General features: G+C 43.0%; 1 protein-coding gene across 1 annotated transcript in view; it reads right to left on the bottom strand.

The window, feature by feature from the left end:
• Positions 1–123: 123 nt before the first annotated feature.
• LOC143793504 (uncharacterized) overlaps positions 124–18,300 on the bottom strand; it is a 67,301-nt gene continuing 49,124 nt past the window's right edge. The window contains exons 5-9 of the mRNA XM_077280535.1: positions 7,887–7,984; positions 7,726–7,804; positions 7,522–7,619; positions 7,320–7,419; positions 124–7,131 (exon numbers count right to left, since the gene is read on the bottom strand). Coding sequence (XP_077136650.1) covers positions 5,303–7,131; positions 7,320–7,419; positions 7,522–7,619; positions 7,726–7,804; positions 7,887–7,984 — 2,204 coding nt within the window. The 3' untranslated portion in view covers positions 124–5,302. The remainder of the gene's footprint in view (positions 7,132–7,319; positions 7,420–7,521; positions 7,620–7,725; positions 7,805–7,886; positions 7,985–18,300) is intronic.

Raw genomic sequence — 18,300 nt, forward strand, 5'->3', positions numbered from 1 at the left:
TTGTTTCACACTTTTTTGTTAAGTATATAATTCCACATGTGTTAATTCATAGTTTTGTTGCCTTCAGTGTGAATTTACAATTTTCATAGTCATGAAAATACAGAAAAATCTTTAAATGAGAGGGTATGTCCAAACTTTTGGTCTGTACTGTACCTCAGGTGCGGGGAAAAATGTAATTATATACACAGTCCAATGTTATAAAAGTTAATCACCTGTGGGTTTAAAATACTCACTACTCCCCTAGATCAATTCATTGAGGGGTGTATTTTCTAAAATGGGGTCACTTGTGGGGGGATTCTGCTCTTTTGGCTTCTCAGGGTATCTCTTAATGTAACTTGGCATCTGCAACTTAATCTATCGAAAATGTGCTACAAAAGTCACATAGCACTCATTCCCTTCCAAGTCCTGACATTTGCCCAAACAGTAGTTTACTGACCACATATCAATTATCAGCATAGTCAGAAGAAATTTCACAATAAGTGTAGAGTCCATTTTTACTTGATACACTTGTAAAAATGTGAAATTTGATGCGAAAACATTTTTTGTGGAAAAAAATGTTATATTTAATTTTCAAGGCCCAATATTATACAATACTTTTCAAGACGCTCATTACACACTTAGATGAATTCCATGAGGGATGTAGTTTCCAAAATGGGATCACTTGTGGGAAATTTCTGCTGTTTTAGTAACGTGGGGGCTCTGTAAATGCGACATGGCATTCACAATTTATTCCAGACAACTTGGCACTCTAAAAATCAAATAACGATACTTCTCTTACACACCCTGCCGTGTGCCCAAATGGTAGTTTTCCACCACATATGGGGTATTGGTATACTCAGAAGAAATTTCACAACATATAGTGGGGTCAAATTTTTTCCTGTTACCCCTATCATAATGAGAAATCTTGAGCGAAAAAATTTTTTGTACAAAAATCATAATATTTCAGTTACAGATATTATGAACTTGCAGAAATCAACTGTGGGTTACAAATACAAAGTTATTTACCGGTCATGTGTTTTTTTTCAGAACCCATTAGAGCACCCTTATGTTCCCTCACAACACTAAGTTGTTCTTCTAGATGGTGGGTCTCACTCTTTGGGAGGTTTGTATATAATGTTGTGTAATTAACTATTGGAGGGCCTTTCATGCTCGGTATTCCAGCTGATGTGGAGAAAGGTGTCGTCCTTTTTATCCTGAAGGTTTCCTGTCCTTGAAGGGTGGATTCCCTCTATCCTGGTGCGGTCATGGGTGACTGAGAAATGCTCACTACTAACCAGATACATTTCTGAAGGGGTACAGTTTCGAAAATGAGGTTACTTGTTGGGGAATTATGCTGTTTTTGGCTCTCCAAATGAGGCATGGCATCTGTAATTCCTTCAATTAAAAATTGCACTCCAAAAGTTATAGCTCCATTTCCATTCTGAGGCCTGTGGCTTGCTCAAACAGTAGTTTTTGACCACATGTGGGGTAGTACTCGGGAGATAATGGACCACAAAAGCTATTGTGCAATTTCTCCTGTTACTCATAAAAATGAGAAATTTTGGGATAAATAAGCACTTTAGTGGAAAACAATTCAATATTTAATTTTATGTCCCAATATCATAGCATTCTGTGAAGCACCTGTGGGTTCAAGATGGTCATCCGTCCTGTGAATGAATTCTTTGAGTGGAGTAATTTCCAAAATGGGGTAACATGTGGAGGCATTTGATGTTTTGGCACTGAGGGGCTCTGAAAATACAACATGGCATCTGGAGTCCATTTCAGTCACATATGAGCTCCAAAAATCAAATAGTGCTTCTTTTCTTCTGAGCCCTGCTGTGCCCATTCAGTAGTTTTTGAAGATATATGGTGTATCGGCATATTCAGGAGAAATTGCACAAGTTATATATTTCATTTTTCTCCTTTTACCCTTGTGAAAATGAAACATTTGGGGCTAAAGCATAATTTTAGCAAAAATAAGTAATTTTTATTTTTTTTCTTCCATTTCTATTAAGGCCTGGAAAGCACCTGAAAGGTTAAACTTTAGGAATGGAGCTTTGAATACATTGGGGCTGCAGATCTGAAATGGTGTTTTGTTTGCAGTTTTCTGACATATAAACCTCTGGCAAAAATTAAGAGACCACTGCAAAATTTTCAGTTAGTCTGATTTTTCTCTTTATATTTTTGAGTAAAATGTAAATTGTTCTTGTATTCTATAAACTACTGACAACATGTCTCCGAAGTTCCAAGCAATAAATTTTGTTTTTATTTTCTGAAAATGAGAAATGGTCAAAATAACAAAAAAAAATGCATTGCTCGCAGACCTCAATTAATGCAAAAAAACAAGTTCATAATCATTTAGATACAACAATACTAATGTTTTACCTCAGGAAGAGTTCAGAAATCAATATTTTGTGGAATAAGCATGATAATTAATCCCAGCTTTCATGCATCTTGGCATGCTTTCCACCAGTCTTTCACACTGCTTTTGGGTGACCTTATGCCACTCCTCGTACAAAAACGTAAGCAGTTCTTCTTTGATGGCTTGTGACTATCCATCTTCCTCTTGATTACATTCAAGAGGTTTTCAATGGGGTTCAGGGCTGGAGATTGTGCTGGCCATGACAGGGCTTTGATGTGGTGGTCCTTCATCCACACCTTGATTGACCTAGCTGGGTGGAATGGCACATTGAGGAATGTTTTTTCCAGCAGGACAGAGTTGGGGAACATTGCCTGAGCATAAGGAATCAACTGTTTTTTCTAGGATAATCTTATATGTGGCTTGATTCATACTTCCTTCGCAAAGATTGACCTTCCCAATTCTAGCCTTGCTGAAGCATCCCCAGATCATCACGAATCCTCCACCAAATTTCACAGTGGGTGCAAGACACTGTGGCTTGTACACCTCTCCAGGCCTCCATCTAATCATTAGATGACCAGGTGTTGAGCAAAGCTGAAAATTAGACTCATCAGAGAAGATTACATTACTCCAGTCATCTTTGGTCCAGTCCTCATGGTCTTTGGCAAACTTCAGCCTGGCTCTCCTTTGCTTCTCATTGATGAAAGCCTTTTTTCAAGCTTTACATACTTGAGTCCTGCCTCTAAGAGCCTGTTACGAACTGTTCTTGCCGTGCACTTCACCCCAGCTGCCATTTGCCATTTCTTTTGTAGGTCACTTGATGTCATCCTGCGGTTGCTGCGTGACATTCGAATAAGATGATGGTCATCCTGGTCAGTGGAGAGTCATTTTCGTCCTCTGCAGGTCTGTAGCTTCGTTGTCCCCAATGTCTGCTGCTTGACCTTGTTGTAATGGACTGCCATCTTAGAAATTTTAAGGATAGAGGCAACATGACGCTCACTGTGTCTCTCTGCTAGTAAAGCCAGCATTAAGCCCTTCCTTTCCTTTTCTTTTCAACTCCTTTGGCATGGTTAAGATATTTTATTCGTTCCTATTACTTTTGGGATACTACTAGCACTTGTTTTGCCATGCAGCTTATCCTCTATCAAGAGGATTGTGAACACCACAGCGGTGTTTTTTATACTTTCCTTCGTTAAATAAGATTTGGTTCAGGTGATCACCTAATCAGAAGCACATTAAGTAGAATGAGGTGTACTCTGGTTGGAATTCTACTGACACTGGAATGGAATGGCTGTCAGATATGTAGAGAAGCGGATTTTTAGAAAACTGTGCAGTGGTCTCTTAGTTTTTGCCAGAGCTGTGTGTCCCCTCAAATTTACTTCAAAAGTGTAGTGGTCTATAGACATACAGGTTTTGTAAATTTAACGGAAAAAAAGAAAGATAGCTGCTAAGTGTTTAGCCCTTCTAACATCATAAAAAGTCATTAAAAAAAATTATGATGTAAAGTAGGCTCGAAGTAAATACTAACTATTGTGTGGACTGTTTTAAGTGCATAAAAATGCAAAGCTTGAAAATTGCATTTTTTAAATTTTTTTTTTTTTTTTTTTTTAAGTCTGACAATTTTAAGATCTTTTCAAATATAAATGCAAACCCCATTAACATACATTTTGTAAAACAACATTTCAACCTTTCAGGGGAGATCTAAATCAAATTATCTAAATTACAAGGAAATGGAGGCTCATGTTACAAGATTCTACCAAGTATGGGATGCATTAAACTAGAAAATGTGTTCAGTGCACGGTCACCCTGAACGATAACGGAGAGGGAGACCAAGGGGTTATACCGCCATTCAATACAGTGCAGACTATAAGAGCATTGTCGGGAGAGGGAACGTGTGTGGGGTTGGGGAGGAGTAAGAGTGACAAGATGTACCCAGAAATGCAACAATGGGGCAGCAGAAATCTTTATTCGGTCACCATGTTGTACATGTGTGTGTCCATTTCCGGAAAGACCTTCCAGACCATGATGTCTATGTACGAATGGGTAAAGGTAGAAAATCAACTTAAGAAATTGACTTGGCAACAATTTAAAGAAATTTCGTACATGCTTTCATTAAGTTTAGTCTTTTTTGTTTCATATTCAAATATTAATGTTAACATACAATACAAAGTCTAGATAGAGTTTCACAACTTCTGACTCTCCTGCGCTGTATGTGATATTCTGAATACAGTAACAAACAAGGTTCAAGGTGACAATTCAGCTTTACTGCTTTAAAAGAAAGTAAGGTTCCTCGGCTCCTCCCTGTATTGCTTTTTTCTACAAATTTCAGATTATTGTAGGTAAATAAACTTCTGATGTTTTGCAGATCCAGGTTAATTCTACTGAAAAGACAATATTATTGGCAGATAAGGCTCATGCATATGGCCTTATTCTCGATCAGAGTGCAGTCTAACAAAACATCGGATCTCGCTTGGAAAAATATTTTATTATGAGTAGGTGCACAAGTTAAATTTGATCCGTGAACTGAGATGCTTTGAAAAAAAAAATCACTACAAGCAGAGTCTGATCCAATCTTTGGAGTCAATGAGTCTGTGTAAGCTAATGGGCTCCATTCGGATGACATCTGAGTGCAGTCCGATTTCCACAGCCTAACAGAATGGAGAAATGTATTTCTCCATCTTCTCCTCTTCCGAGGCAATCGAATCACACTATGTTCACACTCTGATCAGAGTTTGATTTGCATAATCGCACTGATTCTCTCGGATGAGAGAATACATAGTTTTCTGCACCTGCCCTTAGTGTTCTGTTTATTGTTTGGGAATAACCTGATACAGTAATCTTTTTTTTTGTGCATTCACAAAATTTTTCGCATTCTAAACAAGAATATGGTTTACTATCAATGTAAATTCTTAAACGAGTTTCAAAATTAGATTTCCTTGTAAAATATTTTTCACATACAGAACATCAAAATGGCATCTCTCTTGTGTGACTTTCTTGATGATTCAGAAGATCTGCTTGCTGAGTAAAACATTTCCCACATTCTGAACATAAAAACGGTTTCTCTTCCTTGTGAATTTTCTGATGTTTAACAAGATCAGATTTATATGTAAAGCACTTTGCACATTCTTGACATGAAAACGGCTTCTCTCCTGTGTGGCTTCTCTCATGTGTAAGAAGATTTGATTTATTCACAAAGCATTTTCCACATAGTGAACATGGAAACGGCTTCTCTCCTGTGTGACTTCTATGATGATCTTTAAGTTTGTTTTTTGTCATAAAATATTTCCCACATTCGGAACATGAATACGGTTTCTCCCCAGTGTGACTCTTCTGATGTTTAACAAGACTTGATTTATCTGTAAAACATTTCTTGCATTCTGAACATGAATATGGTTTTTCTCCTGTGTGAATTCTCCGATGTTTTGCAAGATCTGATTGATGTGTAAAACATTTCCCACATTCTGAACATGAATACGGCTTCTCTCCTGTGTGACTTCTCTGATGTTTAACAAGATCCGATTTACCTGTAAAGCACTTTCCACATTCTGAGCACATATATAGTTTCTCTCCTGTGTGAATTCTCTGATGTTTAAAACAGTCCGATTGATAGATAAAACATTTTCCACATTCTGAACATGAATACGATTTCTCTCCTGTATGACTTCGCTCATGTCTAACAAGACTTGCTTTACATGTGAAGCACTTTTTACATAGAGAACATACAAATGGCTTTTCACCTGTGTGAATTCTTTCATGTATAACAAGACCCGATTTATCTGTAAATGACTTCCCACATAGCAAACATGAAAACGGCTTCTCCCCTGTGTGACTTCTTTCATGTCTAACAAGACTTGATTTATCTATAAATGACTTCGAACATATCACACATGAAAATGGCTTCTCCCCTTCGTGACTTTGTTGATGTCTAACAAAATCTATTTTCCAGGCAAAGCATTTCTCACATTTTGAGCATGAATACGGCTTCTCTCCTGTGTGAATTCTTTGATGTTTAAGAAAATGTGATTTATCTGAAAAACCTTTTCCACATTCTGAACATGTATATGGCTTCTCCCCTGTGTGAATTCTCTGATGCTTAATAAGACTTGATTTATCTATAAATGACTTCCCACAGAATGAACATGAATATGGTTTCTCTCCTGTGTGACTTCGCTGATGTCTAACAAAATTTACTTTCCAGATAAAGCATTTCCCACATTCTGAACATGAAAAAGTCTTCTCTCCAGTGTGAGTCTGTTGATGTTTAACAAGATGTGATTTATCTGTAAAACATTTCCCACATTCTGAACATGAATACGGCTTCTCTCCTGTGTGACTTCTACGATGTTTAACAAGACCAGTTTTGTTTATAAATGACTTCCCACATAATGAGCATGAAAATGGTTTTTCTCCTGTGTGAATTCTTTTATGTGCAACAAGACCTGATTTACCTGTAAATCCTTTTCCACATTCTGAACAAGAGTATGGCTTCTCCCCTGTGTGAATTCTTCTGTGTACATAAAGACTTGAGCTTCTTGTAAAGTGTTTTCCACATTCTCCACATTGAAACCTTTTCTCACCTTTCTGATCTGTACTGGTAGTAGCAATCTGAAACTCGTCAGAAGAAGGATCCTCGTGATGACGGGGATTATATGTTAAATCTGTACTGTGAACTTCTGAATTTATATTATGGGTAATTATCTTTTCTTCTGAAGAGAGCTGCTTGTTATCTTCATCTTCTATTTTATAATTTATCAATAACATGAAGTTTGCCTCAGAATTCTTAATGTGATTTTCTATTGAGATTAAAGTGGGACAGTGTTAGAGTTTCAGTACATATTCATAACAATAGACTAATTAAAACAGTTATAGATATTTTTTACCCAAAGCCAGAGGTAGATTCTACATCTAGGAGAAATATACATGTAGCAGAGCTGTGTGTGGGATCACGTAGCATAGCTGCATGTCTATCACAAATACATACCTGTAGTAAAATTTACTGGAATTTCCTCCTTCCCACCAGTCATACACAGTTGACTTCGGGTCATCCTCTCTTCCTCTTCAATATCAGTCAGATCATTTCCCTGATGAAAGAAACAACCAAAATATATGACATCTATGACTGCTGGACCAGAAATGTTCCCATATCAGTCTATATATCTGGAACTGAGCTCAGCGAAATCTACCTGATGACTCTCTGGGATGTTGTGATTTTCCTCTGAAAAGTCCTGGGGATACAGAGGATGCGGACATCCCTCTGATGGATTTCTCTCCATGAGTCCATCTGTAGGAAACAAACAGTGACGGAATAGATTGTGTAATGCGATGATGAGATGATGAGAGTAGTAGTAGGTGTCCACAGAACAGACAAGACAGTCTCCCCTCCTCACCCTGCTGATCGGCCCTTAAACTCAATATCTCTTCTGCTTCATCAACAACCTCAATCTTAATATCAGTCAGATCTTCAGCCTAAAAATACAAGAAAAATGTAAAAGGAGCTCAAGTCCAATCACTTTAAGTCAGATCCGGTACAGGGCTCAGCGCTGTCTACCTGATGATCCTGCAGGATGTTGTGATTCTCCTCTGGGCGGTCCTGGGAATACAAAAGACGGGGACATCTCTCTGGTGAATTTTTCCTCTTGGGCCCATCTGTGGGAGACACAACCACACAGGGACTGACTACACAGCCCCTGTATATCTATATACCAGGCATTGACTAGAATGTTGGGGTGATCTCTTAAGGTGAGAACTTCAGTGATTGCCTGTTCCTGACCTAAAGGTACCTTCACACTAAGCGACTTTACAACGATATCGCTAGCGATCCGTGACGTTGCAGCGTCCTGGATAGCGATATCGTTGTGTTTGACACGCAGCAGCGATCAGGATCCCGCTGTGAGATCGCTGGTCGTTGCTGAAAGTCCAGAACTATATTTCGTCGCTGGATCTCCCGCTGACATCGCTGAATCGGTGTGTGTGACACCGATCCAGCGATGTCTTCACTGGTAACCAGGGTAAACATCGGGTTACTAAGTGCAGGGCCGCGCTTAGTAACCCGATGTTTACCCTGGTTACCATTGTAAATGTAAAAAAAACAAACACATACGTCCGCTTCCCTGCACTCCTCCTGCATCCTGTGTAAGTGCCGGCCGTAAAGCAGAGCCTGTGAGTATGTGTTTTTTTTTTTTTTTCAATTACGCTGGTAACCAGGGTAAACATCGGGTTACTAAGCGCGGCCCTGCGCTTAGTAACTCGATGTTTACCCTGGTTACCAGGGGACTTCGGCATCGTTGGTCGCTGGAGAGCCGTCTGTGTGACAGCTCTCCAGCGACCACACAGCGACTAAACAGCGACGCTGCAGCGATCGGCATCGTTGTCTGTATCGCTGCAGCGTCGCTTAGTGTGAAGGTACCTTAATAAATATGAGCCAGGTGCATGCATAGAACAATTACATCAGACACAAAAGTTGGATATACGCTCCTCTCCCAGCAAAATCTAGCACACAACTGAACTTTATTCTTAGAACAAAGAATATTGTAATAGACAGAAAGTGGGTGTTGCACAACTTCTGAACAGCCAGTATCAGTCTATGATCGGTCCTTGCCAACTCCACTCCATATATGGTATTCAATCCAATGTCCAGTATCTGCTTCACATTCCAAGAATTCTTTTCAGGGCATTGTTCCAGGACAAAATCGCCATCTTGCCACATTACATCTGAGCTGGCTTATGTAAGGTTTAATAATTGATTTCATGAGCCATTCTCTCCTACACAACACAACCTCTGTATATCAATATACCAGACAAACTGAATGACTAGATTAACCTTTGCACATACACAGTTGTAGTCAAAAGTTTTACAATTGACACAAAATTTGGTTCTCACAAGGTTTTCTTCTTTAGTGTTTTTTTTTTGCTCTTTTAGGCTGTGCCCACGTTGCGTTTTTTTATGCTTTTCTGCTTAAACGCATTCCCATGCAATCCAATGGGATTCCGCAGTTGCTGTGCCCATGCTGAATCACATAACGTTAAAATCCATGGCATGTTCACTATTTCTGCAGAATCGCAGTGGTTCTGCAGCCATAAGATTGCCCACCATGCGTAAAGTGAGCGCTTCATGTGCTGACTCTCCTCCAGGCCCTTGGGAACCATATTTTTGTAAAAAAAAAAAAAAAAAAAAATTAAAATAAAAAAATACTTACCTTGTGATGGCCCGCGGAGTCCTCCCGCCTCTCAGCGGTGCACGCGGCTTCCGTTCCCAGGGATCCATTGCGTGAATCACCTGAGATGAAGTCACGGTCACGCAACCATGAAGTCACAAAAGGTCCTTCGCGCAAAGCATCCCTGGGAACGGAACATACCGGGAGCATCGCTGAGGAGATCGGGGGCCATCGGAAGGTGAGAATAACCACATATATATTTTTTTTTTATTATTTTCAACATTCTATTACTATTTACTATTACTGCATAGGCAGCATCAATAGTAAAAAGTTGGTCACACCTGTCAATCACTTTTCCAAGCGATGCTTCAAATTGCTTGAAAAACGCTAGCATTCTGCAAGCTAAAAATGCTTGCAAAACTCTTGCGGGAAAACGCATGCGAACTCCGCATGTGTTTTACCCGCGGCAAGGAGTTGCGGACATTTCCGCAGCATTTCTGCAATGTGGGCACATAGTGTGATAGAAATATGTATATCATGTAGATCTCACTTGCATGTATACTCCTCTATTATCAAATATATACTTATATGCTCACAGCTAATATATACATTATAAACAATGGTTTAAAATGGCTGACACGAACTGATATAACCCAGACAGATCATAAAATGGCTGACATGAACTGATATAAGCCTGATATAACCCAGACAGATCATATGGGGTTTTCCATCCCAAAAAGCGGAATAGTGTCAGATGTATTAACTGCTGATCAAATGTCTCAACTCTGTCCTACATGCAGAGAGCTACATTTTACTTGCTTGGTCAGCAGTCATATGAGCATTAATCACAATATTCCATATATGTTTAGATAACCAATGACAGAGGAGCTAGACAATATGGTAATTAACTAACCACCCCTGACAACCCCTAACCACTCCTTTCTATCTGCTATCATAAAACTATGTATGTACAATAAAGTTTCAGTATTGATGAAATGTTATTGACACAACAATGCTTGTGCTTGTCTCATTCCTTGAGCGCTCAAAATACTCAGTCTAATTGGGAGCGGCCGCAGCACACACAGAGGGATAAATTTATCCAACCCAAATATTTCCATAACAAATGGCGCCCAACAGCGAGGCAAAAGGACAAAACGCACGGGATCCTTCTGACCGGAGACATGGAGGTTTTGGCCGCGGCCTTGGTTCAGGGGATGGAGACTGCGCAGCTCCATAAGGTAAGAAAATTTTATCATCTTACCTGAAAGTCCCCTGTGCCCAGTCCGGGTCTATACCTCTTGCCGGTCAGGTGTGGTCACCAATTCCCAGGTAGTGTAAAAAGTCCGAGGCCGAATCCTAACCTTGGGAGGTGTCTGCTGTGTGCAGTGTATGTGTTCTGTGTTTGTGTAAAATCCGGGAGAGGAAGGAAAAAGTGACTTTTGTTTGTGGTGGCTGGGTAACGGACAGCAGGAGGTCAAATCGCTGAATAAGCTATCACAGATTCCCGTGCAATAGGAGAGACAGAAGGTCTCGGGACAGGCAGTTCCATGATCCAGGCTCGGATGGTGATAGCTTTGAGGGCTGCCACAGATTCCCGTAGCCGGCGGCCAATCAGGACGACCGGAGCAGAGGGTGGTAGGAATTTCCCAGGCATATGCGTGCCCAGTGCGATCGATAGTTGTCTGTTCCCAGCGCAACCTGCACGTGTCACAGAATTTAAAAGGGCATCTCTCGGATTGTCTATCTGTTTCTGTCTGTCAAGTGTTGCTTCTTTAAGAAGCATGAAATAGTAAAAGAAAGTTTTGGTTTTTTTTCCCTTCTGTCTTGAACTTCCTCTTTTTCAGCTGCTGAAGCAGAGATGCATTGTAAATCACACTGTCACATCTGTTTTTTTCCCTGACTGTTTTCAGCTGCAATGCCAGCTATGTGTAGCTATTTGGGAAGAAGTGAAATTAAATTGTATCTATCATTTTTGATTCGACATACGTGATTTTAGATTTTAGTGACATCGGATTCAGCAGCATATAAAAAGAGGAAGTGTGTCTCTGACTGTATTTGAGCGCAGAGATTCTAAAAGAAAAAAAGAAGAGAAAAGCCGTTTTAATTTTTAATTTTTTTTACTCTCTTAAAGGGTCTTTTTCTTTTTGCGGCATTTTAAAGTTTTTTAATTAAGTTTTCCTCAATCTTCAATCTCTTTACCTTTTTACTTTTTTTTGGGAAAAAGTTTTTTTCCCCTTCCTTTTGTATCAAAATTTTGAGTTTTTTGTTGTGATCTGAGTTTTTGACGGTTTTATTGTTTTGGGTTTTTTATTGAGTTTTTAAATACTAATTTTTAGAAGTTTTTTGGTGTTATTTTCTTTTTCCTTTATTGTTGTTTTTTTTTATTTTTCTTTTTGCCATGGGGAATAAAGTGGCCGAGCAACAGGAGAGTCTTTTTATTTCCTGATGAGCAAACAGCCCCTAGATAGTGGCAGAACACGAAGGTGTTAAGTATGTGAAGATTCTGGAAGGTATAAAGTATGTGAAATTCATTAGAATGGCAGACTTCAAGCTGCGGAATGGCATGACGTAGAAAGGAAAATAAGGGAAGTTAGCTGATGTTAGATGCTGAACACTAATACATGGTATGAAGTGGCAGCAGAGCTTACATCGTTTAGGTGGTACAGAAAGTTATCTGAGCAAACCAGGAAGTGATTTTTGTGGGTATGAGACGGGAGAATCTGCGCAGTCTGCTTTTAGCAGAATCCATGGTATAGGTAGTTATTTTTGCACAGTATGTGGCGCGCCCCGTCTCTCCCTACAGGGAGAAGGCATAATTGCTCCTCTCTATTATTCTTGTTGTTCTCCTCTATCCTCCTTTTTTCTCTGTCACTCTTTTTCTCCTCATTCTTCTCTCCCGCTCTCCTCTTTCTCCACACTTTTCTCTCTCTCCACTCCTCTCTATTTCTCTTCTCCACACCTCTTCTCCTCCCTCTTCTCCTCACCCTCTCTCCTCCTTCTCCACCCCCCCACCACACCTATTCTCCTCCTTATCTCTCTCCTCCACACCTTCCATCTTCTCCTCCTCCCTCTTCTCCTCACTCTCTCTCTCCTCCTTCTCCACTCCCCCACCACACCTATCTCCTCCTCCTTTTCCTTCTCCACACCCATCCCTCCTCCTCTCTCCACCTCCTTCTGCACACCCTGATTCGCCCCGTTTCTCTTTACCATACCTTTCTATCTTTCTCTCTCCCTTTGTCTCACTCATCAACCCCTCCCTCTTCTTCTTCCTCTTTTTTCCTCTTTGTTGCCGGCTGGGCCAAAGCCCAATTCAAACTGTGGTGCTTACAGCACAAGGTTCCCCTTTCCATGCCCCTGGCACAGTCCAGCCATTGTCAGTTGTGATATCGGGGAAAGAAGGTGAAAATCCTACTACACACAATGCAGTAGGAAACCCCCAGACACATCAGGTAGCAGACAGCTCAGCCCTGGGTGCAGAGGGGGGAGGAATGATATCACCATGTATTGATAATGTACAACTTCAGCACCGGTCAGAGCTGCCTACATTCACACCAACATAGAACTATAAGCCTAATCCATCACAGCTTCTGCAAGGGGGGAGACATCCTCACATAAAAAGCAACTTCTAAGTCCAAAATCAGTCAGTGTATGACCCCAGCACAAGCTATCACAACTATTCCTCTGATGAAGATGAAGAGGGAACATCATACATGCTGTCCAGTACTAGAAAAGAAACCCACAGGCACCAAGAATGCAGGGGCAGATAGAGGCACCACCATTACACTATGTGCACTGCATTTCAAGTCAGGTGACAATCTTCCAGACCCAGGGATGCATCCCATGCCATTTTACCGAAGAAAGTAGCAGAACCAGCGAACATATGCAGCCACCTGGAATGATCTCTGGGCCATAAATGGAAATAGAAGCAGGTGCTGCACTCTGGCCAATCATGAAGGAACAATTCAAACTTCCAGCAGAATCAGACGTACACGCTTGGGAGTCAGGGCCACAGCTAATATAACAGCTCAGAGAGTGGGCCAAAGGCAGATTGGCAGGACAAGCCAAAACCAAGAGCCAAGATAAGAGAGTCTGTAAAGAAGTTTCATGGCAGAGTAATGCAAGTATTCCAAGACCTGGGCTTCACCATTCAAGACCAGATACACAGGCAAATGTTGGCACAGGTCTTTGTGCATGGACTGAGACAGCCAATCAGGAAACCACTGATAGTGGCTAGGCCTAGGAACAGGTCAATAGCAGTGGACTGACCCAGCAAAAATGTTTTATGTGCGCCTAGGAGACTGTTTATTGCCGATTGTCACCAAAACTTCCGCTATTATAGCACCACAAAGAGCGCGAAGAAGGAAACAGGTGCCATGCTGCTGAGAACGCCGGAAGGGGAGCCAGAGGTGAAGACGCTGCAGACTCCAGAGAGGAGACACCGACCTCAATAAGGTTAGCAAAGGGGAGAAGCTATGTCAGACCAGGGGTAAGAAGTGACGGCAGATGCAGCCGCAGCCCCTGTAATGCCCCAAGACCTTGGGTTGGATGCAGCCGCCGGTCTCATGGCACCCCCGGGCCTCGCCACGAATGCACCTGCAGGCCCCGTCTTACCACCGCAGCTTCAATCAGCAGGCCGGACCCCGCTGCCGCTGCAGTACCCATCATGCCGTTGTCCACAGTAGCCAAAGGGATTGAGTCCCAACCAGGGGTGCAGAAGACACCCCTCTCATGGTGACCACTAACCTGGAAGCGCAACCACCCTACAAAGACAGAAGAAGTGTCAAGTGTTACATCTGTGGCAAGTTTGGCCATTACCAGAACCAGTGCAAAGCACCCACACCCCCGAAGAGACTGGACCCATGCAACCCAAGAGTTGGTCCAGAGAAACAGGTCAAGGAAGAAGTGCAGAAAGCAATGAAGTACCCCGTCCATAGGACAGAGGCAAGCAAGCCAGGTCCTCAAGACACTATGCTCCTGACATGTAAAACTTCATCTGCAAGACCAATACCTCAAATTACCCTTAAAATGGATGGCGTTGTCAGATCCAATGTGGTGCAGCCAGAAGTGTGATGACACCTGTGGAACTCACTGATCCCACCTGCCTATCAAACCCTCTGTGTCTCGCATGGGCATTGATGGTCAAGTCAGACATTCTCAGCTTACAAAGCCACTGAGCGTGTGCACTCAGCCAGGACACTCTATCCTGTCCCAGTTTGTGGTGTAAAGGACCTGCCACTCAACCTGCTGGGAGCGAACCTACTGCAGAAGCTGAAGGCAACCACAGTGTTCCAGGAAGATGGGACAGTGACACTTTCTTCATCCCTGACCCGAGAAGAGTCATGCTGGCGGCCCTACAAGAACATTAAACAATCGATGAGGCCTACCCAAGGAGGTACTGGATGTAGTACCAGAAAGTCTATGGTCTAAGGGACCCCAGCACATGAGAAAACCTCAAGTTGACCCAGTACGGGTGTCACTCAAGCCATGTACCCCGTACCCTCGTAAGGCCCAGGCCAGGTCTAGAGTCAAGCTGCCTCTGACCAACTGAAGGTCTACCTGGAAATAGGAATCATTGTTCCTCGCACATCGCCTTGCAATACCCCGCTTTTCCCCGTCAAGAAAAAGACTGTAAAAGGAGAGCCAGCCAAGTTCAGAATGGTATATGACCTGAGAGCTGTGAATGACGCCACGGTGTTTGAAAGTGAAATTATGCCGAATCCGCACACTCTGCTCTCAAATGTGCCTGCCACAGCAAAAGTGTTCACAGTGAACAACCTGGTTAATGTTTTCTCCAGTGTTCCCCTTCATCCGGAAGACCAGTTCCTGTTTGCCTTAATGCACCAGGGGGGACACCACACATGGACAGTGATGCCACAGTGGGCCCAGAACAGCCCTCCACAGTTCACCAAAGCAATGTCCACAGTCCTCACCAACTGGGTCACAGACCATGCAGAAGTAACCCACCTACAATACATGGACGATCTACTCCTTTGTGCAATTGACTTTGACACGTGTAAAGCCCATTCCTTGTATCTCATACTCTACCTGGCGGAGCAGCACTGCAAGATCTCAAAGAACAAGGTCCAGTGGTGTCTGAAGCAAGTTACGTTCCAGAGACACTGTATTGCTCACCAGGCGAAACGCCTGACAGATGACCGGAAGACCACAGTGGAGAAGATGGTTCCTCCAACAACTCCGAAGGTGCTACAGGCCTTCCTTGGTCTAGTTTCGTATTGCAGAGCCTGGATCCCTGATGCTTCCGTCCTAATGCAGCCTATGTGTGAATACGTCAGCGTGACCCCGTTCCTCCAGACAGATGTGGCCTTCAGTTCGTTCAAGAAGTTAAAAGGCTCTGTAGTCTCAGCGCCAGCACTAGGCCTATCTGACTACAAGAAGCCATTCCGTCTCTACTTGATGAGAAAAGAAGGCCTTGCTACTGGAGTCCTGACGCACCTTCAGGGGGGAAAGCAGAGACTTTTGGACTACTTTTCAGCTCGCCTGGATCCAGTTGGAAGGGGAGCCTCTTCCTCCCGCTTGAGAGCAGCAGTTGCAGCACACGCCCTCCTGGACAGGACTACTGACATCAGTGGAAAAAACCATTGGAAATCCTGGCTCTGCATGACATCTGAGCAATCCTCAACCAAACCAAGCCAAAACATCTCTCTACCGCCAGGCATCTTCGCCTCCAGTGCTCTCTACTCCTGCCCGACAATGTCACCAACTGCAGATGCACAGTCCTCAATCCGCCCACTCTACTCCCACTCCCAAGGGGGGATACAGATACGGATCCTCAGATAAAAAGTCTGATCAAAATCTGCATGATACCTTCTGCAGGGATCTGAATTTGCTCCGGACGGATGACCATGATTGCTTCAGCATCATGCAACAGGAAACAGCAGGACTACCCAAGGTGGCAGAAGAGCCACTGACCAACCCAGGGTTGATACTTTCTGTGGATGGCTCCAGATTTGTAGATGATGACGGAAGATTCCACACGGGATGTGCAGTGACCAGCAATCAAGAGATCCTGTGGTCCAGAACTCTGCCGCCCAGTCTGTCAGCCCAGGAAGCAGAACTGATAGCGCTGATGAAGACCTACCAGATGGCAGAAGACAAGACTGAGAAAATGTATACCGATTCGAGGTACTCGCATGGCATAGCACACGACTTCGGACCCATCTGGGCTGCAAGGGACTTCATCACAGCAAGTGGAACAACCGTGAAGCATCATGGAGCCATTAAGGACCTGCTGAAAGCACTTCAACTTCCAAAAGTGGTGACAGTACTAAAAGTCAAAGCGCATGGAAAACTAAGCACAGTAGAGGCACGAGGCAACAACATGGCGGATATGGCAGCCAAAGAAGCAGTCAAGGGAAGACAATATGGAAAAGTGGAAGAGGTCGTAGAGCCGGATGGCTACTACAGGACGGCTGAAGACAGGAAACCTGACAAGATGACATCCTGGGATCTGCTCAAAAAAGCTGCAAGAGCAAGCCCCAAAGGACAAGAAGGAATGCTGGATGCAGAAGTGAGCAACACATGAAGAAGGAAGGGTATACTCAATGGACTACAAACCTTGTTTACCCCGAAGCATGTACCCTATGGTGGTCCAGTGGGCACATGGGCCCACACACAGATTAAAGACACAGATGAATGATCCGATTGGTGCTTACTGGTTCGCCCCAGAAATCTCCACCCTAACAGCCAAGTTCATAAACAGCTGTCTGACCTGTGGCCAATGCAACCCTGGAAGAATGGAGAAAGTTCCCATACATCATCTTGCCAGACCACCGTACCCCTCCCAGAGGATCCAGATAGACCACATCCAAATTCCGCCAAGTGAAGGATTCGAATATGCCCTTGTGGTCGTGGACGTGTTCTCAGGATGGCCCGAAGCTTTCCAGTGAGTGAGGAACCAGTCAGCAGAGACTACTGCAAAGAAGCTACTCTCAGAGACGAGATATGCAGCTATGGGGTCCCAGAAGTGATAGAGAGTGACCAGGGACCCACATTCACAGCAAACCTCACATGAGAGATCTAGTCAGCAGTAGGGTCAGACTTAGGCCTACACACTCCCAATCACACTACTTAGTGTAAGGCATACTTCCAGAGGCCCAGCAAAGCTGTCACCGTATGAAGTTTTATTTGGGTCTAGTCCCAGGTTAGGGGTATCCTTTCCCTCAGCAGCTGATTATGTAATATGATACTTTGTCTGCTTATGTAATTGAAATCACCAAGAAACTTGCTAACATCCATTCTCGAGGTTTTTTTTCTTCATTGCCAGATCCAGATTCAGTGTCCGGTATGCACTCCTCGAAGCCGGGAGACTGGGTGTTGGTGAAAAAGTTTGTAAGGAGAACACCACTCGATCCCAGATTTGATGGTCCTGTTCAAGTGCTGCTGATGACACCAAACTCTGTGAAACTGAAGGGAAGACCCGCTTGGATCCACTCATCGCATTGCAAGAAAGCTCCCCTACCAGAAGATGACACCCAAGCCAGAATGATGTTGTGGATGCCCTGCCTGACTGAACAGATGACCTAACTGATAAAGACTACACATCGCTCACCACACATGCTATTGACTAAGAGACTGATTGCAACGAACCCCCGTTAGGGACAGATCTCCTGACCGCCCATTTGCGAAAAGTCTGTACGGAGTGGGGCACAGGCGTTAGGCTTGTGTCAGTTCGCCGACAGCACAAAAGAGTTGCAGCGCTTTGGGACAGGAGGCTAGGATTAGGGCAAGTGATATCTAAGGGGGGCTTGTGATAGAAATATGTATATCATGTAGATCTCACTTGCATGT

The sequence above is a fragment of the Ranitomeya variabilis genome, chromosome 1 (genome assembly GCF_051348905.1).
Source record: "Ranitomeya variabilis isolate aRanVar5 chromosome 1, aRanVar5.hap1, whole genome shotgun sequence".
In the NCBI taxonomy this organism is placed as follows: domain Eukaryota; kingdom Metazoa; phylum Chordata; class Amphibia; order Anura; family Dendrobatidae; genus Ranitomeya; species Ranitomeya variabilis.